Source organism: Spodoptera frugiperda, chromosome 24 (assembly GCF_023101765.2).
Source record: "Spodoptera frugiperda isolate SF20-4 chromosome 24, AGI-APGP_CSIRO_Sfru_2.0, whole genome shotgun sequence".
In the NCBI taxonomy this organism is placed as follows: Eukaryota; Metazoa; Arthropoda; class Insecta; order Lepidoptera; family Noctuidae; genus Spodoptera; species Spodoptera frugiperda.
In genome coordinates this window covers 3,934,290-3,957,668 of record NC_064235.1, presented here as the reverse complement: position 1 = coordinate 3,957,668, position 23,379 = coordinate 3,934,290, and the positions used below count along the sequence as shown (strand labels likewise).

At 36.7% G+C, this 23,379-nt stretch overlaps 2 protein-coding genes across 6 annotated transcripts in view; both read left to right on the top strand.

Annotated features, from left to right (window-relative positions):
* Window positions 1–14,456, top strand: part of LOC118278466 (zinc finger protein 62 homolog) — a 23,819-nt gene extending 9,363 nt beyond the window's left edge. Inside the window, exon 5 of one of the 5 annotated variants that reach the window (XM_050703481.1) lies at window positions 12,814–14,456. In XM_050703481.1, the coding sequence (XP_050559438.1) occupies window positions 12,814–13,922 (1,109 nt within the window). In that variant the 3' untranslated portion in view covers window positions 13,923–14,456. The other 4 variants (XM_050703482.1, XM_035597652.2, XM_050703479.1 and 1 more) reach the window with 4 other exon arrangements.
* On the top strand, window positions 14,259–23,379 carry LOC118278408 (gastrula zinc finger protein XlCGF57.1-like). The gene is given in 4 exon segments (XM_050703372.1): window positions 14,259–14,306; window positions 15,156–15,209; window positions 15,477–15,636; window positions 21,499–23,379. Coding segments are annotated over 4 exon segments (1,362 nt in total). The 3' UTR covers window positions 22,599–23,379.

The window sequence follows — 23,379 nt, the reverse complement described above, 5'->3', positions numbered from 1 at the left end:
AACAATAATAATTTCTTTTCAGATTCAAAACATACGGAGAAAAAGCACAGTGATAATTTTCTAAGGAGGAGAAATCTGGTAATATTGCTCAACCATACCACGTTGGTACCGTTTAAATGGCGGGGCAAATACCTCTGCTTTTATTGCGGCGACGATATGTACTCGCACGACAGCTTACGGAAACACACGAAAGATCACGGACCTTGTAACGACAAGGACAGAGCTATACGTCTAGTCAAATCCTCAGATATAGAAATAAAAATCGATGTATCCGACATCACGTGCGAGATTTGCAACGAAACCTTCCCCGTTTTGGAGGAAATTATTAACCATTTGATCAAAAAACATGATCTGCCTTATAACAAAGATGTTGAAATATTCATATCCGCCTATAGATTGGTCAATCTTCAATGCCTTGTTTGCGATAAGAGTTTCAACTATTTCCGCAAATTGATCATTCATATGAACAACCAACATCCTGATAATTGCTTTCCTTGTCCGCGGTGTGATCAAAAATTTAATAAAAAGAGGGATTTGGGCTCCCATATGCGATCTTACCATAAGGAGTCTTACGACTGTCATAAATGCGATGACAAGTTCCCTTCAAGTGCGGCCCTGAAGAACCATTTATCTAATTCCCACTCATGCACTTGTAATATATGTTTTAAAACATTTTCGTCTGAAAGCAAGAGGTTGGCTCACCTCAAATCGGAGCATGATATGGATCAGAACAAATGCGGATTTTGCGATAAAGTCCTAACTACCAAACAAGCGTTTTTCAGACATGCGTCTAAATGCAAGCTGAATCCAAGCGAAGAATCAATAGTAGTCGAAGATGAGGACAATAAGATCTCTGTCAAAGTAATAAGGATTAGTTTAGCTTGCATCTTTAACATGACTACGGCTTTACCGTTTAAATACTACATGAATAGGTTCAGATGCTTCTATTGCCCAAAAGACTTCACTTTTAGCGACGATTTGAAACACCACACAATAATGGAACATCCTGTTTGCGATATCAACTTCAAAGCTATGAAATTGAAGAATAAATACGATGGGGTTTTGATCAAAATTGATATATCTAAGCTGACCTGTAAGCTCTGCCTTGTCCCTCTAAAAGATTTGCCTGAACTGATCGCGCATTTAAGCAGAGAACATAAGGCTAACTGCCATGCTTCCGTAGAGAACAACATGCAGCCCTTTAAACTAATAAAAGATGACTATTCCTGTCCGATTTGCGAAGAAAGTTTCCGATATTTCGGCGTTTTACTCAAGCATGTGAGCGCCAATCATAATAATAATAAGCACATCTGCATGTACTGCGGCAAATCTTTCCGTACTGATCCTAATCTCCGCGGACATATTACTCGGCGCCATAATAAGTCCGAAAAATTCGATTGTGATAATTGTGAACTCCTTTTCAATAGTAAACCTGCTCTAAAGAAACACCAAGCCACTGTACACGGAACTAAAGATATTAAATGCATTAAATGCTCAGAGAAATTCATTTCCCAATACGCTATGCAACGACATTTGATAAATAGTCATAGCACAGGACACAAGTGCACTTACTGTGATAAACTCTTCACTAAGAATTCTTTTATGGTCAACCATGTAAGAAGATCGCATTTGAAAGAGAAGAACGTTGAATGTTCTGTTTGCTTTGAGAAGTTCTTCGACGGCGCGAGGCTGAAAATGCACATGGTCAAGCATGTCGGGGAAAGGAACTTTCATTGTGATATTTGCGGCAAAAAGTTCCTCTGGAAACGCAACCTAAGAGGACACATGACCTCCCACATTCGCACAGTTAACGCCCGCAGCATCACCTAGCATTTCCTGATGATTTTTTGTTACATTTTCCTCGTTATGTTTGGACAGTTTATCAATCGTTACGATTTTAACTTATTCAAAACTCTTTCTCTTGTTTCTCCTATACGTTTCTTCCCTTCTATACCTTTAAATGACAATAACTATATAGAAAAGATGAATGATACAGACGTTTATACGTTCGAGATAACATAACAAATGGCATGTGCTTGTCGACGTCAACTAACCAAGTGTCCGAAATGGGAGATTGAATTTAACAGCAGATTTATAGAGAAGAAACATTTCTTTTCAGATTGCCTCCCAGGACGGTACGAAGGCTGTACCTCTGAGCGTCGACGACAAAACTTGAAAATACTCTTCAACCACACAAGTATAATGCCATTCAAATGGAGAGGCAAATATCTTTGCTTTTACTGCGGTCAAAACTATACAGAATACCCAGAATTCCGTAAACATACAAAATCTCATGGGCTTTGTACCACAAAAGATTATTCCCTGAAAATTATCAAAGGGAATCATGTAGAAATTAAGATTGACGTCTCGGAAATCGGTTGCGAGATATGCAATGAACCGTTCAATCGACTCGATGACATAATCGATCATTTAATCGTTAAACATGAATTCGATTACAACAAAAAGATCGATATACCGTTCCAAGAGTATCGATTAGTCGATTTTCGGTGCTTACATTGTGAAGAACAATTCTCCTATTTCGGATACTTGGTTAAGCACGTGAATACAGTTCATCCACAAAACTGCTTCATCTGTGATCATTGTAGAGCCAATTTCAACAAAAAGAGGGATTTAGATTTTCATATCAGAAATTATCATCGGCAAGGAGGTTACCCATGCGATTTGTGCCTGAAAAACTTTGAAAATTGCATCCAATTGAGAAAACATAAGAATAATACCCATTTTAGACAGTGCAAGAGCTGTGGATCATCTTTTGCGTCCCTTTCTCTCTTGCAAAAACATATACAACTCGATCATTCTCAAAGTAACCTAAAATGCTCCTACTGTTCCAAAGAATTTCACACTACTCTAGGCTTGAAACAACATTTGAGCAAGTGCAAAGTGAAAATCTTGTCTAAAGTTGAGCCTCAAGTGTCTTTGAACGAAACACAGCAAGCGGAACCGACTAAAAAGCAAAACGTTCTACAAATCAGACAAAACATACACTGTGTACTAAACATGTCGACAGCGGTGCCTTTTAAATTCTTCGCCAAGTATTTCTGCTTTTACTGTTCGAAAAAGTTTGTGGAGTTTGACGATTTAAAGACTCATACCAATTTGGAACATCCTGTGTGCGATTTGAAGTCCAAGAGCATGAAAAACTTTAAAGGTGAACGGACCACGGTCAAGATTGACATTTCGGCTTTAGCTTGCAAGCTATGTTGTGTTTCAATACCCAATTTGGATGACCTAATCACCCATTTAATAGAAGAACACAAAGCGAATTATGACACTTCCATAAAGGGGTGTTTAGAACCTTTCAGAGTTATAAAGGATAATATGCCTTGCCCAATATGCCCGAACACGGTATTCCGATATTTCGGCATACTCCTAAGACATATGAATTCAGAACATAGCAATAATAATCGGATATGCGACTTCTGCGGTCGCAGTTTCCGAAACGCCGCGAATTTAAAGGTCCATATAACGTATGCGCACACAGGATCCTGCGAATGCGATATTTGCGGGATCAAATACAGAAACCAATGGTGTTTGAGTCGCCACAGAGCTAAGACGCACGACGCGAAAGACTATAAATGCCCAAAATGTCCGGAAAAGTTTCAATCTGAATACCATAAGCAGAAACATTTGATAAAAATCCACAATGTGGGTCATAAATGCAGTTATTGTGAAAAGATGTTCACTAGAAACTCGTTTATGAAGGATCATGTGAGACGGACGCATTTGAAAGAGAAAAATATTCCATGTTCCATTTGTAATGAGAAGTTTTTTGATAATTATCTTTTAAGGATGCATATGGTGAAGCATGAAGGCGAGAGAAAGTTCAATTGTACAGTTTGCGGTAAAGCCTTCTTAAGGAAAAGTAATTTGAGCTCCCATCTCGAAATGCATAAGAAGTATGGACATATACCGCTGCAGATATAGTGCTTGTTCTCATATTTTTTTCTCGTAAATATCATATTGATACTAATTTACGAACTTTTGTTTCGTAAAAATCTTCTTTTACCCATCTACACTAATGTTGATGAGTTTGTTGGTATGTCTAATCTCCGGAACTACTGGTTGGATAGTACATTTACCGAGAAATAGGATGATAGGTGACATTGTAAAGGTACAGATTTTAAAATACAATAAGAATATTTTTCTTTGGTAAATCAATGAATCCTAAAAGCATTGTAAATTAGATTTTATTCTACACGTTTTAAGGTATAGTTTGTACTATTTTAAAGCTCTCATATCTGAATTAATTGTAAAAAACGTTCACTAACCTATACTCAAATTAATATTACTGCAAATAGTTGTACTGGCTCTTAAACCCTAGCATTTATATTATGATCTCGCTATAAAAAAATGCAATACGTATTGGCGTACTTAGTGACATTTAATGATTACTTAAAGTATTCCTTAGTAACGATTTTGCTCCGAAAACAATAGGGATGATGACAGAGTATGATGAAATTAAAAAATATTTATTCCATCATTTCTGCGTATAAAACGCACCCAAAAGTGATGTTACGCGATATTTAAAATCGATATATTTTTGAAAGTATTTGTTACCGTAAGAAAATTAAAAAAAAGTCTAATGTTTTAAAATAATCAACAAGACGGACATTAAAATAAAAATAGTCATCTACCCTGTTGCTAAGGACTGGGTTAAGTAACCATTAAATGACTAAGTACGGCAGATAGACTTGTAGAGGCTGCTCTTAAATAATAAGTAACTACTAAATACGTTTAAACCTTATTCAATTTTGAAATAAATAAAGCCAAAATTACGTATACGCCAATTTTCGATTATTTAATCGGATAATACACCTAAGATAATATTATCTTATAGTTTTTTTATAATTCCTATTTATTGTAGCGAGATATACGAAATTTTATTGTCATTTATGCAACTCATTCACATTTTATATTTTACGGGGAAAAAATTACTTACTCATAATCAACAATTTATATTTACTGTTGTAATCTTCCAACACAACACCACCTCCCATTAAAGTCGTGACACATACATTTAAAGCTAGTTATATTATTATTGTGTTGTTGTATAAAACAAAATAGCAGCTACATATATAAAATAAAATATATCATAAAATAAATCATGTTTTTATTACTTTAGATAATATTTGAATCTTTTATTTAAGGTTTTAAAGTCAAATATTGATCAAATACTCTTTTTACGCAATGCAAAATAAGCTCTTTCCAATCCATTTCTGATTAATAGTAGCATTTAAAGGTAATTAATCACTCTTAATCTAATACTCAATAAACTATAAATGTTTTAAAAAATACCTTCATTTTAAATCCAGTTGTACAGAATATAGTATCATTATTTTAAATCTAAGTCAAAATGTAACACTAGAATCAAATTAGGACATTTTTGTATGTAAATATTTGAAAAATGTAATGTTCTTTTAGTAATATAATAATACGTCAACTTAAATGAAATGAATAATTATGTAATAGGTATGAATAGTACCTAATGGTGACAATTCTTTTATATATTAACTATTATTTTTATAATTACTATCGTGAGACATACTAAATTAAATAAAAATCACGGTTTACTCACGTACATTAATGGAGAAAAGCTCTACTAGTTCTGAGTCTCACCGGGATTCATAGTCAAGTAGTATGAAGTTCAAGTATGGGAGAGCTATGCTTCGGCACGAACGGGTCGGCTCGATCGGAGTGATACCACGGCCTTATAGAAAATCGACGTGAAACAACGTGCTTGCGTTGTGTTTCGTTTCAAGAGGTTTGAGGCCCAATTCCCCCTTCCCAATCTGCCTAATCCCCGCTTTATCAATAACCATTGAATTCCTAACCCCCAAAAGGTCGGAAACGCACTTGTAACGCTTCTGGTGTTTCCGTTGGTCATGGGCGACGGCGATTGCTTACTATCAGGAGATCCGTCTGCTCGCTTACTGGCTTGTTCCATAAAAAATAGTTCGTTCAGAATGAAGGTTTGTTTATAGATTGAGAACAGAAAAAAAAGTTATAGTTATTATCAAAAAGTTAATAGTTATTATAAAAAAGAATTGTCACCAAAATATCAATTTTAGCTATTGTATCGTAAGACTTTCGGATATGTGATATTCACGTGCATGAGCTGTGTAAAAATGTGCGATATTTTATTTCCAAATTATAATCTTTAAGACATATTTATTGTGTTTTTGTTAAACACCCGATTATTCCGTCCTTAAGTCTTTGACTGCCAATAGAAAACTGTTGAAGGTAAATCCTCCGCTAACGTCGGTCACCGGTGACCACCACGGCGTTCAATGTGTTAATGAGTTAATAGGAGAGCACGTACATACATAACCTCACGCCTATCTCCCATGGGGTTACAGACACAATGGAACGCCAGTTGCCACGAATCTTACATACCTCTTTCGATTCATTAACAATCTTCAGTATTTTTATGCATACTTATCGGTTAAAGGTAACTTTTAATTTGGCCCTTGTTTAATATATCGCCAATCTGGTCTCTATATGTCTGTCTAGGGCGTCCTCTACCGACGGGCCCATTCGTATCGGCCTTGTATATTATTTGAAGAGACATTTAAGTAAAAATAGACTTTATAAGATGAAAGAAAAGTGAGTGGTTAAGTATGAACGATGTGTTCTATACTACTTTGCCCAACCTTTAAAAAACTGATCGCCTTTAAGATGCTTTTCCACCAGAAATATGCTATGCTACGTTGCTGTGGTTGCGTTTGGCTTCCACCAATCATATTCATTGGTACACATAGCTTAGCACTGGTGGAAACGGATTCAACTAAGATATGTTTTTTTTTTATATGGAAAGATGCGTATCTTCCTCGCACAGCTACATAGCTTAGTATCAGTGGAAACGGTCACATAGTCTCACAGCTTAGCTATTATATTTTTGCAGCATAGCTACATAGCACATCGCTGGTGCACTAGCACATCTCATCTTTAAACTAGGTTTGGAAGTCGTGAGACAAAATTATAATTTTCAGGATACTGAAATAGACAACACTCCTATCCTATCGTTAATACTCTTCATAAAATTTCAAAAGAACTTCAACCAATTGAACATTTTCACAGTCAAATCCTAACTATCTATTTCAATCAAATGAAATATATCTTAAAAAAATATTTATTACAAAACTCATTTATCGGTTTGACTATAAGTGATACGAATCTATTGACCGATTAGAAAAAAAAACCTAACATTAATTGTTCTAAAAGACCGATATATTCACAACTGTGGCGACAATACACAGCCAAAGGACCCCTCTAACCGCAAAATAAAGAAACCTGAACATAACCACAGCAATGTAAGAAAGCCAGCAAAGTAACGGCTGAATTTGTTTCCAGGTACAAAATTCAATACTGTGGAGGACAAATATAAGAAAATGGAAGCCGCCCGTAAACTGTTAATAAAAAGACGTAACGTAGAATACGTTTTACAGTACAGTAACGTTACCCCCTTCATGTGGCATAAGGGCAAATACAAGTGCTTCTACTGCAACGAAACTACGAAAGATCCAGAAATTCTCAGACAACACACAGCAGAAGTACACCAATTCGCGAATTTAGAACTCGTTGTCTTTGATCGAACAAAAAATAATAGGAATAAGGATGCTGCGGTCAAAATTGATGTGACTGGGATCTCTTGTAAGCTTTGCCCTCAAGCTGTAACTAGCTTGGAAGAGTTAATCCACCATTTGATCATTGCTCATGACGCTGAGTACGATGTTAGCGTGCCAAACTGCCTTTTGCCTTTCAAATTAGACAAAGATCAACCTACATGTCCTACCTGTGATATGAAGTTTGTCTTCTTCGAGTATTTACTTCGGCATGCAAACAAAAATCATTTATCTCATCACTATATTTGTGACGTGTGCGGCACAAGTTTCCAAGGGGAGAATCACCTAAAAATGCACTATAGATACTATCATCGAGAAGGGGGGTATACGTGTGAATACTGCGGTATCAGTTTAGCAACGCTTTCAAAGAAGATTTTGCATGAGAAGAACGTGCATCTAGTCAATTTGTCCACCTGTCCGCATTGCCCAGAGACGTTTAAAAGCCCGTATCTAAAGAAACTGCATTTGGCTAATGTCCATGGGGTGGAAGAGTTAAAAATTAAGTGTCCGTATTGCCCCAAAGTTTACCCGCAAGAGTCTATTATGTCCCGTCATATGCGAAGAGTGCATTTAAGAGAGAAGAATGTGGAATGCGAAGTATGTGGCGATAAGTTCTTCGGTCCATACGATGTTAAACTTCACATGGTAAAGCACAATGGCGAAAAGAGATTCGTCTGTTCGGTTTGTGGAAAGAAATTTTCCAAACGCAGCAATTTGAACTCTCATGCAGTTCTTCACACAAGGGAAAAGGATCATATTTGCATGGTCTGCAATAAGGCGTTCGCTCATCAGACGAATTTGCGGATGCATATCAGGAATAGGCATAGCCAGTATGAGCAATCTGAAGTCATTGATGACTCGGATATGGTCCAAATGGAAGTGATACAAGAAGAGTTTGAGGGGGACGTGCCCGAACAATATATTCAATGATATTACTATATTGTGGAGTGAATCCACAATTAAAACTAATTGTAGACTCTGTTTTGAAGGAGTTTGGGCGCGTTTTGCAATGATAGGAATGTGAGAGTGAATTGTGATGTGATTCAAACTAAATTGGACTGTAAATAATAGAATTATGGTGCGTTTTTCATTGCATATTACATTGATGGAATGGACAGCTGGACTTTGTCTAAACTTTAAGTGCTATGCGACTTTGAGTCTTATACCAAGTGATATAAAGACGAAGAAAGACTGCGCTGGAATGTAGCCTTTGATATAAATGAAAGAATATGGGTAGGCAGTTTTTATATAAAAGTTTGATGGTAAATTGACTGATTTTGTACATAAATGAAAAGTAAATAGGACTGTTATTGCCTATATAGGGTGACATATTAATTAGTAAACAATATTTAAAAACGTGATTGTACTCATGATTGAAACTATAAATATTAAACATTTTTTGTGTACTCATTAAGTATACAAAAGTTTTTTCTTTGGGAACGTTGTTTGTAATCATGAGTATAATCACGTGTTTAAATTTCGTTCACTAATTACCGGTCACCCTGTATAATATGAATGTAGAATATTATTATGTCTGTGTATAACATACTTATAAACGTATGATATTATTCGTAAAACAGAGCTCTTATGCGTCACCGACGTGTTCACGGCACCAGTAAGAGTCTGACACTCCCTCTCGCCCAAGACGGGAGAAGTCATTCGATCATTTTCCACCTAAAAAAATGCTACCACTGAAACTCAATCATACTTTGCCCGACACGGAAATATAATAAAACCCCGTGCCCAATAGTCGTACAATTGTAACAGCTACGATTGGGGTTGTATAGTTTCATTGGTTTCAATAATCGACCAACAAGGCCTGGACGCTTACTCTTGAATACAATTCCGATCGATCGACATTGATATTGTGAAATTTCTTACTCTTGAGTTGCAACACTAACGCCAATTGCATCCGTATTGCGTGGATATTGAATGAACTAAATGGTATTGAGTTTGGCTTTATATTCCGTACTCTGAATGCTGTTTTAACAGCTACTATTTTGGTTGTATAGTTTTGACATTGAATAATTATTGAGATTTTATTGGATTGAAATTGAGATTGGTTTCAAGAATAAGCTCCCTGATCATAAATAGTCAAAATTGTAACATATAGTTATGAGCACTTTTATAACCTATCTACCTATCTACTGGTACATTACGTACCTAAAATATTTAATATGTATCTTAATGCAGACTGTATGCTATATAAAAATATTGATTAATTCCTTAAAATTGTATGTAATAAATATTTGTAAATAAAGTAATTATGTACTCATATAACAGATTATTTTTTCTTTATTTAGCCCAACTTACTCGTATACACAAACCAGTAAAAAAATACATTAGCCATTCTCTCAAACTTTCACGTTTATCATATTTGAAAGTGCTTCTAATTGAAATAACTTTAATCTGTTTAATTTGACCAAATTATTTAAATTTTTGAACTTACGACGGAATATTTACCATGTTTATATACGGGATATTTACTATATTTCGGCACTTTCATCCGTGATCATGGCGCTTGCAATAGTGCCGAAATATCGGAAACTCATCGACATAAATAAACATGGTAAATATCATCAAACGTTCTAATGTTAGTGACTACGTCATCGTCAGTTTCAAAATCTTATTGACATGTCTAACTTTGGAGTGAAGACACTGGCCCCTGTAATACAGTGTAAACTAGTTCATGGGTCAGGGGATTCCTATATTATCTGTGTAAACTTTCTGTCAATAAATAATAATAATTATTATTAAAAAAATAAACATATTATAATAGTACGTAAACGCACACATTCGAGACAAACGCAAAAAGGATCAAAGTCAAAGTCAAAATTATTTATTTCAAATAGACCGGGAAGACACTTTTGAACGTCAAAGCAAATATTACAATATAAAAAAAACTAATGTCTGTCTGTCGGTCCTATATCTAGTGAAGCTATTTGCTAGTTCCAAAGTGTAGATTCCTATGGAGAAGAACGAGCAAGAAACTCCAACCATAACATATTAACTTCTTTTTCAGAACGGACACAAGACAACTATATCGATAGACTTTGCAGAAAGCGAAGGAATGTGCTCCAAATTCTACACTACGGAAACGTGATACCATTCAACTGGCATACCAAAGGGTTCCGGTGTTTCTACTGCTCAAAACCAATGAGGGATTGTGAAACACTCAAAGAACATACCACCAAACACATTGTAGATCTCCCCTCATTCATAGCAAAGAGCATTATATCCAAAGACATTCCCGTAAAACTTGATGTCAGTAATTTAAGCTGCAAACTATGTATTGGGACATCTATACAAAATCTAGAAGAACTCATCACTCATATCGTAGAAGTTCATGAAGAAGAGTATGATAGGACTTTAGGAGTATGCGCATTCCCTTTCGTCTTAACCAAGGATATTATGCAATGTGTGCTCTGCAAAAACATGTATGATAACTTCACCTGCATGGTTGGACATATGTACAAGGACCATATCAATCACTCTTTCATCTGCCAAATTTGCGGATACAGCTTCATAACTAAAATCCGTCTTAAGAGACACATTAACAACAGTCATGTCGGTTTCCGATGTTCAGTTTGCGGCAAAATGTTTAACGCGGCTCATAGATTGATAAAGCATAAAGAAAAAATTCACGGACAAGCGAATACTAGGGAGTGTAACCTCTGCAGCGCTACATTTGAGAGCCAATATCTCCTAAAAGTCCATTTAGGAAAGATGCACAATGTAGAAAAGTATAGGATTAAGTGCGAATACTGTCCCAAAGTGTGTTCGACGAAAGGGGCAATGATTTTACACGTTCAGTCCCAGCATTCAGAGTCGAAATTTGAGTGTGATTTGTGCAATTATAAGACAGGCATAAAATGGCTGATTACCTTGCATAAGAAGAAGCATTTTGGCGATAGAGATTATGCCTGTAGCATTTGCGAAAAGATGTTTAGAAGATCGAGTAATCTACGGAGTCATATGAAAGTGCATTCTGGAACTTCTGGCCGTGTTTGCAGGCTCTGTAGAAGAGGCTTCGTTGATTTGGACACTTTAAATGCACATAAAAGTGAATGTCATTACCTAGAAGATGCTTAGTGCTGAGAAAACTACGTATATGTAGTTTAAAAAGCTTACTGCCACGGAGATCACCGGTGACCGACATCAGCGGAGGATTTGCCTTCAACAGTTTTCTGTCGGCAGTCAGGCTTAAGAAAGCAATAATAGATATAAAATATTCGTAGTACGTAATTTTGTTCAAGGTCACACCTTATTGCTCAGTTATTGACTGTAGTCAGTAAACTTAGTATGAGTTTGCCGGCTCGAATAAACCAACCAATCAGAGCGCCGAACTGGCTCTCGTTTCGATTACTTTAAACGTAAAGCAAACTCATACTAAGGGTGCTGATTATTTTGTGTTTTTATTTTAAACAAAGGTTTATTTTGTTAATATTTCTACTTTAAATCTATGCATAGAAAAGACCGATATTGTATAGCTTAGATATGTTATTTCATACAATTTGTATGCATTTCTTTTGCAAATGTATATAACTGCACTCGGGAGGTTGAACCTCTTCAAGTTGCACAGCTAGGCTTGTTCATTTTAAAATGTTCAGTAATAACTTGTATCTTTAGTATAAGTTTGCTTTACGTTGAATGAAATCGAAACGCGAGCATGTTTGGCAATCTGATCGGTTAGTTCGTTCGTGTCGGCCATTCAGAAGGCTTAGTACGAGTTTGTTTTACGTTTAACGTGAGCACGTTCGGCACTCTGATTAGTTGGTTTATTCGCGCCGGCTAATCAAACCGCCGAACGCGCTCTCGTTTCGTTTTCGTTCAACGTAAAGCAAACTTGTACTAAAGGTACAGAGCGCCGAACGCGCTCTCGTTTCGATTTCGTTCAACGTAAAGCAAACTCATACTAAGGGTACAGGTGTTTTGCAATTGACTCACGCTCTAAACCAGTATCATTACACTATACAATTTTGGGTAGATTGTTACTGTTCACTATTATTACAATAAATAAAGTACACCACACAAAAAAATCTTGTTCTTTTTCTTCCCAAACATCCTTTTATATTTCTGCACAAGCTACCTAACCTTGTGTGACATAAATTCTTATAAAAATATTGCATGTCGTATTCTGGCTACCTCTAAACTGATGTTTTCCTTGCAGGAGAACAAAAGAAAGGTCGCCAGGGTACGACTGCAAACGACCTAAGTAGCGAGGACTACGACCAAGCAATCACCACATCATCTGTCGACACAAAGCAGCCGACAGCTAAGGATAAAAGAAACATAATGAGAAATAACGTCATTCAGGTCCTTACAAAATCCACAGTGATGCCATTCCGATGGCTCAAAAGTTCCTATAGATGCTTTTATTGCTACGACATATTCCAAGAGCCTTCAGAGTTGAAACGTCACCAGGAAACTCACGTTGGTGATGAAATAAAAATACAGGCGATGAAAAATTATTGGGAATCGGTCGTTTATGTCGATGTGTCTAATCTATCTTGCGCATTATGTCCCGAAATCGTGACGGACCTCAACAATTTGATTGACCATTTAATAACTAGGCATAATGTGGATTATAACAAAGACTCTGGTGTTTGCATGGTGGCGTTTAAGCTAGATAATTTTAACGTCAGTTGTCTCGCTTGTGGAGCAAATTTCTACACTTTTGGGCCTCTATTACATCACACAAACAAGGATCATAAAGGGACATCTGCCATTTTATGTGACATTTGCGGGCAGAATTTCAAAGATGCGTCGTTACTCCGTTTGCACGTGAAATCTGTACACGAGAATGCGATCTACCTATGCACGGAGTGCGGAGAAAAGTTTGACTCAAAATCGAAACTTAGGACACATCAGAAAAACAGTCATGATGTGGAGAAGAAATATAAATGCGCTGACTGTTCCGAAGTGTTTCATAGCATGTATAAGAGGTCTCAGCATATGGCATCTGAACACAAAAATCGGCCGCAGATCAAATGCCCACATTGCCCTAAAACTTTCGTGTTTCGGAGTATGATGATGACACATCTGAGAGACTCTCATTTGAAGTTCAGGAACCATGTTTGTGGAGTCTGCGGATGGAAAGCCTTTAACAGCAATCGACTGAAGAATCATATGTACAAACATAGTGGGGAGAAGAATTTCAAATGCGACGCTTGTGATAAAGCGTTTACTACGAAGAAGATTATGAGAGCTCATTTCGCAAGGATGCATAAAAATCCTCAGCCTATGTTGCAGTATGAGAATCCTTATGGACAAGTTTAGTTTATAATTTAAGTGTGTGTTTAAATGACACGGTAGATTTCGGTTGTGGCATTTAAGTGCTGACTCCATGAGCGAGAGAATCGTGGCTATATTATTGTCGTGCCACGTATTTCTAAATACTCACTATTGATGAGCACTACGCATGATGATGCGATAAGTGGCAAAGTGCGCGTAACGTCGTGAACGTGGCGCTTTCGCAGCGATCACGTGACGAGCGTACTGGAAAACGCAGTTCATTTCAGTGTGGTTTCTCGCTTTTTAAACAATTTAAGTAGCATGTTTAACATTGAAAAGTTTATAGGTATTTAAAATGAGAGAGAAATTGTAAGGGGCACAATGTTTAGTTGCCCGAGTATCAGATCAGAGAAATTAAAGCAAAGTACGGCAAGTTGCGTTTCCCACACGAGTCGTCGCGAACACGCTGCGATTCCGTCACGAGTAGTGACGATACGCTTGTTCGTGGTGATTACCCGACGATAAAAGCGTAGACTCGTCGCGATTCTCACGCTTGTGGAGACAGCGCCTTTTAGATTAGTATTTAACCTAATAATTTGCTATAACTGTGTACGGTAAATGAGAAATAGGCTGTTTTGCCATCAGTACCCTTAGTAATGAGTTACTTTACACTAAAAGTAATCAAAGCGCGTTTGTTGGTTTATTCGAGCCGGCCAATCAGAGTTCCAAACGCGCTCTCGTTTCGATTACTTTAATCGTAAAGCAAACTCAGCAATACTAAGATTACTGATACCTAAATTAGTCACTGATTTATTATAACTTGTCATATTCACCATATTGTCAAGCTTATTATTATTGTAAAAAACCCTTAAATACTCAAGTATTATTATTATAAACATTAGTTAAACAGGCTATGAAACAACAAAACTGGATTTTATTTTTCATACTTATTTCCCTATGAAGACACGTTATTTTGATAGTGCAAATAAATAGATATTTACATGTTTGGCAACTATTTCTGATAGATCGGATACTCAGAACCAATGAAAACTTTGTGTAGGTACTAATTACTAATAGGTAGCCATCTTAGGACTTATTCCTATTCCCACGTTAACCGCCACGAAGGACACTGCTGACAGACACTTAGCGAATGATTTGCCTTCAACAGTTTTTTTTTCGGCAGTTAACGCTTAAGAAACTCGAAAAAGGATGATACCAGCGTTTCTATGAAATCTGGTCCCACCTTCCAATAGCTATGTGTGTTACATCATTGGATAGGTCATTTTGAGCTGAATCAAAGTTACTATGGCGCCAAGTTAGTTCAGAGTTATTCTTTATTAAACATGGTAGTTTTATCAGTAGCCAAGTAATGCTATTTTTACGTCATACTTGCATTTGTATTATACACGCAAAGTCAGCAATAAAGCAAATAGTTAAATAAGGGCAAATAATCTAAGGAAAAACAAAAACTAGATACTAAAATAGTTATCAGAAACTTAACCAAAGACGATCTAACGGGATTATTCTTTGGTTTCAGAATTGTCTGTGGAGGAGAGACGCAAAGATCAGCTCACAACTATTCTAACGAGCATCATTCAGAACTCTACCATAGTACCTTTTAGGTGGCACAACGGCCAATACATGTGCTTCTACTGCCGCGCCCTCTTCGGAGAGAGCTCCAAATTAAAAGACCATAGTAACAACGTTCACACAGAAATTAGAATAAATGAAATCATCACTAGGACCATTTGTAGAGGCGGTAGGACAAAGTTGGATGTCACGGATCTGTGGTGCGTTCCGTGCGAATGTAATTTCCGCAATTTCCAACAATATTTAAGCCATATCTCTGAGGTTCATGGGCTAGAGTTCGATAAAGAGGCTGCCCATTCCTTCAGCTGTTTCCAACTTGATGATAAAGGAATGTTTTGTCTTGAATGCGGACGACATTTCCAATTATTCGGGTCTCTTCTTTTACACACTTATAAAAACCATATTGAACATTTCTTATGCGACATCTGCGGACTAGGATTCGTAGGAAAACTTAACATTCAGGACCACGTTAAAAAAGTACACGGTATCAAGTGTTGCTGTATATGCAACGAAATGTTTAAAACGCAATACGCGTTAAAGAAACACGTAGAAAATTTACACCAGATAGATAAGTTAAAATGTGATTTGTGCCCGCAAATATTTGTTAATACACATCTAAAGAAACGGCACATGGCCCTCGAACATGACTGCAAGGACGAACAGTTCATCTGTGAGTATTGTTCGAAGATTTTCACGCGAAATAGTAAGTTTCTTCAGCACAAACAAAGGGTCCATTTCAAAGAAAAGAACTGCACTTGTGAAGTGTGTGGATACGAGGCGTTTAACCTTGACATGTTGAAGCGACACATGGTACGCCATGACGACGCTCGCCCGTTCACCTGTGATGTTTGTGAGAAGAGTTTTCGAAGGAAAAAGAACCTTTTGAGTCATAAGCGGTCGCATAAAGCTGATAATGTTGATGATGATTCTGTAAATGCGGAAATGTCTGAATAAATGTATTATTTTATCTCGTCTGTATGTATTCTGTATTATTATATGTCGTCTGTAGTAGGATTAGATACCATAGAAAAGACAGACGCTTGCTAACACAACGTCTTGTGTGAGCGATCTAGAAGCTAACGCGAAGCAGTACGCCGCGGCGCGAAAACAACAGACTGTGAAAATTTATTGACGTGGCCTACATGGGTTGCGGTGAGGCGCGGTGCAAACGCAATCAATAGGGATGATGACTGGGTCAAAAATAAATTATTGCAACTTTTCAATAAAATAAAATATTCAAAAATAATCACACTTTCATTCATAAATTTGATGTCTGCTATTGTCGTAAAAAACTTATGGCGTCATAATAGAGTATTTCATACAAAGTTCATAGAATATATCGTTTTTGACGTTTCGAAAAAAGTATTGAATTTGACTACTTAGTAGGAAACATGTCTATTGGTTTGATATTGTCGCGCGAACTGGACGCGGTGTCGTCACGTTTTTGTTTATAATGTCGGAAACAGAAACAAAACGAAACGATTCACACGCACGTAGGACATAGCCGCTTTGTGTTTAATTAGCTAGTCACCGCACCGCTTCGCGTTCGCTTCTAGATCGCTCACGCAGGACGTCGCGTAAGTTCTACAAATCCGCAAATAGAACGTGTAATGACTCTTTATTTACATGATGGATATTTAAAAACTGTATTTTTTTTAACAAGGACATGATTTTGTAAAGGCAATATAAACATTTTCAGAAATAGTAAAATACTAGCTGCTTCCGTGCGGTTTTACTAGCTCTGCTCGGTTCCTATTGATTGTAGCGTGATGTTTTATAGCCTATAAAGTTTCTCGATAAATGAGCTATCCAACACAATAAGAATTATTCAAATCGAACCAGGGGGCCTACTCCGGTTCTCGAATCCGAAGTTACGTTTAATCTTGGGCCGTAGGTTTTATTGATTTACTAATTACTTACTAGAATAGAATTACTTGAAATAACGTTTTATTTTTATATCAAAACCTATTTATTTATTTATTTATCTTCATTTAATTCGTTCATTTATGTTCACGAAAGTTCGCAATAAATATAATAAATGTAATATGCAATCTGCGAAGTTTCGTACAAAACTTCATTTTTCGTTGAATTAAACCCCCCAGTAATTCCGTAGATTAACGCGCTCAAACAAAAAAACAAACTTTTCAGCTTTATAATATTAGTATAGATAAAAGCCAATTTAATGCGAAAGCAAAGTCTGAATTGAATTTTTTCTCTTTTCGTTTCAGACGCTTTCGGGCCATCCCCGCTATCAAACCTTCGAAGATTAATCTCCTATATTCTGGAATATTCCACTATTATGCCCTTCAAGTGGTATCTAAACCGCTACCGCTGTTTCTATTGTGACCACACGTTCATTCACAGCTCAGAATTAAAACAACACAGTAAAAATCATATCGATATTAAATTAAATCTCCTAAAAATAGGTACAACAACTCGTATAAAATGGGACGTTTCCGAAATATCGTGCAAATTGTGCCCAAAAGAGATATCTAATCATAATGATTACATTAAACATATAAATAGGTGCCACGATGTCGATGTGGACACAGAAATATTCTACAAAATCAGTTACTTTTTCAATCTATCCGACGATACCATGTCTTGTTTGGAATGCGACGAAAAGTTCAAGTTTTTTGCCCCATTACTAAGGCATGTGAACAAATATCATAATAAGTCTAAAAAGTACATTTGTGATCATTGCGGGCTAGCTTTCGCGTTAAAAGGGACGATCAAACATCATTTGAGAAATAAACATTCTTCTTTGCCTACTTCTTGCAAGATTTGTGGCGAAAATTTTGAAACGAAGATCAATTTGACTGTTCACGTTAGGCAGGAGCATAGGACTGGGAAATTCGCTTGTGATTTTTGCTCGGAGACCTTCGAAAGTAGGTATGCTAGGAAGACTCATATAGCTATCGTGCACAATGTCAAAAGTATGCAGTATCCTTGCCATATATGCTCAAAAATCTTCACAACTAGAAGTATTTTGATGAAACACGTTTCAGGAACACATTTGAAGGAAAAATTTACAACATGCCACATTTGTGGATTCAAAGGTTATGATTTGAATGCTTTAAGACGTCATCTTGCTACGCATGATCGTGAAATATATCAATGTAATATTTGCTATCGAAAGTTTCATAAAAATAAGAATTATGAAGCTCATATGGATAAACATAGTAAGGGCAAAATCAATGTTATTCCTTGGGATAAACAAAAGGCGGTTAGGAATTAAGTTGCGACTGAATAAAGGTACCTAAGCGTCCACAGGCCCGCATCGCACGCACCGCACGCAACGGATTTTAGTTAGTCTTGTATAGAAACTCATACAACTGCGTCCATTGATCTCCATCGTACGGGTCGCATCATCAGCAATGCCTACATACGATGGTACGCATCGCACGTCATACGGAATGCGTACGATGCGGGCCTGTGGACGCTCAACTTGCTTATGAGTAGGCGTGCTTCATTGTAGGCCGCATACTTACCACCAGACGAATTCATCTTCTTTTCCTCTAATAATATCTTCTGATTTATTTCGCTGCGGGATCCAAGATAGTTATGCATGTCTGCCGGACTTCAATGTTCCGGTGTTCTCATGGTTATATCTACTGTAGATCCTGGTGCACAGGAGTTGCAGCGGTTTGGGAGGTCGTTGTGGGCTTGTCCCATAAAAAAATACCACCAGACGAGATAGTGGACAAACCCCCACCCATGAGAAATAATAGGAGAAATATATGTTCATAGAGTATATTTGCGATACAGGCACTAAATGCCTAAGATACAAGTGTAAAATATATTGGCAACCCAATGGTTGGAGTAGAGAAAAAATCTTTTGGAAAATCAATTATTTTAACTCATTTAAATTAACTAAAAAATCACGGTTTACTCACGTACATTAATAGAGAAAAGCTCTTCTAGTTTCGAGTCACAGAGGGACTCTTCATCATGAGCAGCGTGTGTAGACGCGGCGACATCGCGCAGCCTACTCTCTCTCAGTAGGCTCGCTTATCTCCATTAATGTACCTACGTGAGTAAACCGTGATTTTTTAGTTAATTTAGTATGTCTCACAATAGTTATTATAAAAACTCATTATAATATTTTAAAATAGTGACTTGTATAACACAATCTTTCTGTAGGTACAGCAATATCAGAAGTAGATACCTACTTAATTAAGAATCTCAATATCAATGTTGTCAGTTTAAAAAAAGTTATAAGTGTTGTCATACTTCAATGTCATAGGTATTCACATAATTATAAATTCTGGATTTAGTGTTTAAGATTACCAGTGCATTCCGTACAAAGATCTTAGATTTTTGAACTTAGGTACCTATCCGAAAATCCACTACTCCTGGTTACCCTGTGGTTTCACTGTCAATACTAAGGGTGTTTTTCCACCAGAGATGTGTTATGTAGCTTTTTCAAAGCTTATGAAACTATGTGACCGTTTCCACTAGTACCCATGAATATGATTAGTGGAATTCACAGGCATCTACAGCAACGTAGCATAGCACATCTCTGGTGGACACTGCCGCCCCTGCGATGACCCGCTTTTCCAATGACACTCAATATTAAGACGATCTCAAAAATATTACTGTCTCTCAAATTCTTTGTAAAATAACAGTTCATAATTTTTATGTTATCGATTTACTCACGTAACTGTTTGACGAGGAACTCGACTAGTTTCAAGCCATGCTAGAGGCTGATATTCATGAGCAGCATTCCGCGACCCACGACGCGGCGATTGTCGCGCTGCTGAAACTAGTCGAGTTCCTCGTCAAACAGTTACGTGAGTAAGCCGATAACATATTAATTAATTTAGTATGTCTCACGAAAGTTATTATGTATACATAACAAATATCATATCACATTATTTAAGTACAATTAAACAATTTTAAAAATTGTAGAAATGATGTCAAAATGATATGTGTTTTCATTCGATGTATCATATTTATCTCAGTATTGTAATTTAGATCTTAAGGAATATAGAATAAGGATCGAAATAAAGAAACGTCACAATTGATATTGGTTTTATTATTTCTTAGTAAACAAAACATTGAAGTCATTAAATATTATGTATTTCTGAAGGTTTTATTTTGAGTTAAAACGTTCAATGATGTAGGGTGACTTGTAATTAGTACTTAAACGATACCTAAACTCGTGATTGTACTCATGATTACAAACAACTTTCCCGAAGAAACTTTTCACTTTACTCATTAGTTTTATTTTTATTACAATAACAAAACAACAAAATTTCATTAACACGCGCGTGTAAAGTTCTACTAGTCTGCCGATAACGCGGTCGCGAGCGCCTCGCTGAAAATCATGGGAAAGCACGCGCGCGCAAAATATTGTTTTAAATAAATAAATTGCTAAATTGTGTGATAAAAATAAAACTAATGAGTATACAAAAATAGTTCATTTTGGAAATTTGTTATCAGGAGTACAATCACGTATTTAAATATCGTTCACTAATTACTAGACACCATACATAATAGGCAATCATAAGTCCCTATCGTAGGTTCCAGTCTGGGACTGGTCACATTAGCAAAATCAAATAGGTAAGTTTACTTAAAACGTAAGTATTTTAGCCTATCCCGAAATTAAAAACCAATAATCGCTTGAAACTTACTAAACAGCTCAATAAAAGTCTACCTGGGTGTAGTAAGTTGGATAATAATTAACTAAAAAATCACGATTTACTCACGTATTATTAATGGAGAAAAGCTCTACTAGTTTTGAGTCACAGAGTCTTTATCATGAGCAGCGTGTGCAAACCGAAACTAGCAGAGCTTTTCTCCATTAATTTATGTGATTTTTAGTTAATTTGGATGATGTTATAGTTAAAGGTAATCGTCCACAGGCCCGCATTGTACGCATGCCACGCAACGGATTTTAGTTTGTCTTGTGTAGAAACTCATACAACTGCGTCCACCGAGAGCCTATGGACGCTTACCGTAAAAGTCTTTAAAATTAAATAGATTAAAAAGTAATCATACCTAAATAACAAAAAACCGATTGTTACAGAAAATCAAGACAGCGAAGAGAAACTAGTAGAAAAACAACGCAAGGACGACCTCACGCGACTGATTACAGTGATACTAGAAAACTCTACCATTCTACCCTTCAGGTGGTCAGCGAACAAATACATGTGCTACTACTGCTGTTGTTCCTTCATCGACAGCTCTAAACTAAAACAACACACGATCGAAGAACACAGAGACGCAAAATTACGCAACCTTTTAAGAACTTTAGTCAGTAGAAGTCGCGTCAAATTGGACACATCAGAAATAATCTGCAAGCGATGCAATCGACAGTTTCTTTCTTTTGACGAGTTCCTTGACCATCTATCCCTGTTACACGAGCTGAAATTTAAAAGAGAATTAACTGATTGTTTATTTACTTTCAACCTCTCTGATGATGGTATGTCCTGTCATGATTGCGGGCAAGAATTCAGGTTCTTTGGCCCTCTTTTAAAGCATGCTCATAAATATCATAATAGGTATAAAACTTACCTATGTGAGATCTGCGGACAAGGATTCGTAGCTAAGGCAAATGTAGATAGTCACATAAGAAATGTACACTCGTTTTCTAGCGGGCAATGTACAAAATGTGATAAGGTATTCCGTAATAATTACGCTTTGCAAATACATTTCGAGAAAACACATAAAACTGAGATGTTAAAATGCCCAAAATGTCCAGAGATATTAGCCTCCAAATACTTAAAGAAAAGGCATTTAGCTTTAGAACATGATGATAAGAAACTCCAATTTAAGTGTGATGAGTGTAATAGAGTGTTCACAATGAAAAGTCGGTTAGTCCAACACAAATTACGAACGCATTTGAAACAGAAAACTGTTGCTTGTGAGATCTGTGGTTTTAAAGTTTTTAATAATGATCTTTTGAGACGACATATGGTCCGTCATAATGACACAAGGCCTTTTGAGTGCGAGTTTTGTAAAAAGACTTTTCAGAGGAAAAAGACTTTGGAGGTACATAAGAGGATACATACTAATGATCGGAGGTATATGTGTAAGGAGTGCGGGAGGGCGTTTGTGCAGGTGACTAGTTGGAAACTACACATGAGAGTGCATCATGGAGGGATCGAAGGGGCCTCTTGGCATTGACGTTAATTTTATGATAAGTAAAGGGTATAAGACTGCTTTTAGCTCATGTTCCTATAGAACAGTTTAAGTTTTTCCTTTGATGGGGGAAAATCATCCAATGGCTTCTCCCGCCTTGGGCGAGGCGGGAGGTAGTGTCAGACTCTTACTGACTAAAAACCACCCCGTTCCTACTCCTGCTTTACGAGTCGGAGCCCCGGTAAACCCGCTAGGTAGTCCGCAGCTCCGGATATAGAAAAGAAATCTAGGAATATTACAAAAAAGGATGCGAGAGTTTCTATGAAATCTGGTCCCACCTTCCAATAGCTATATGTGTTACATCATTGGATAGGTAATTTTAAGCTGAATAAAAGTTACTATGGCGCCAAGTTCCAAATCTTAGTCCGTTCAGAGTTATTCTTTATTAAACATGGTAGTTTTATTAGTAGCCAAGTAATGCTATTTTTGCGTCATAATTGCATTTGTGCTTTCACAGGTAGTGTTGATACTAACCTAAAACTAACCTAATACACTAAAACTTAAACTAGGAAACGAAAATCTTGCGTCTCTTTTATCTATTTTTTAATCTTGAGTTGCTCGAGTGCGCTACTATTACACTTTACTTCTGTAGTCTCTCTATTTTGTGTCTAGCGCAATATTTCTTGCTGCCAATAGGAAACTATTGAAGGCAAATCCTCCGCTAACGTCGGTCACCGGTGACCACCACGGCGTTCAATGTGTTAATAAAGCGTTTTCCTTGCACCTACACATACAATTAGGACGTAAAAATAGCATTGCTTGGCTA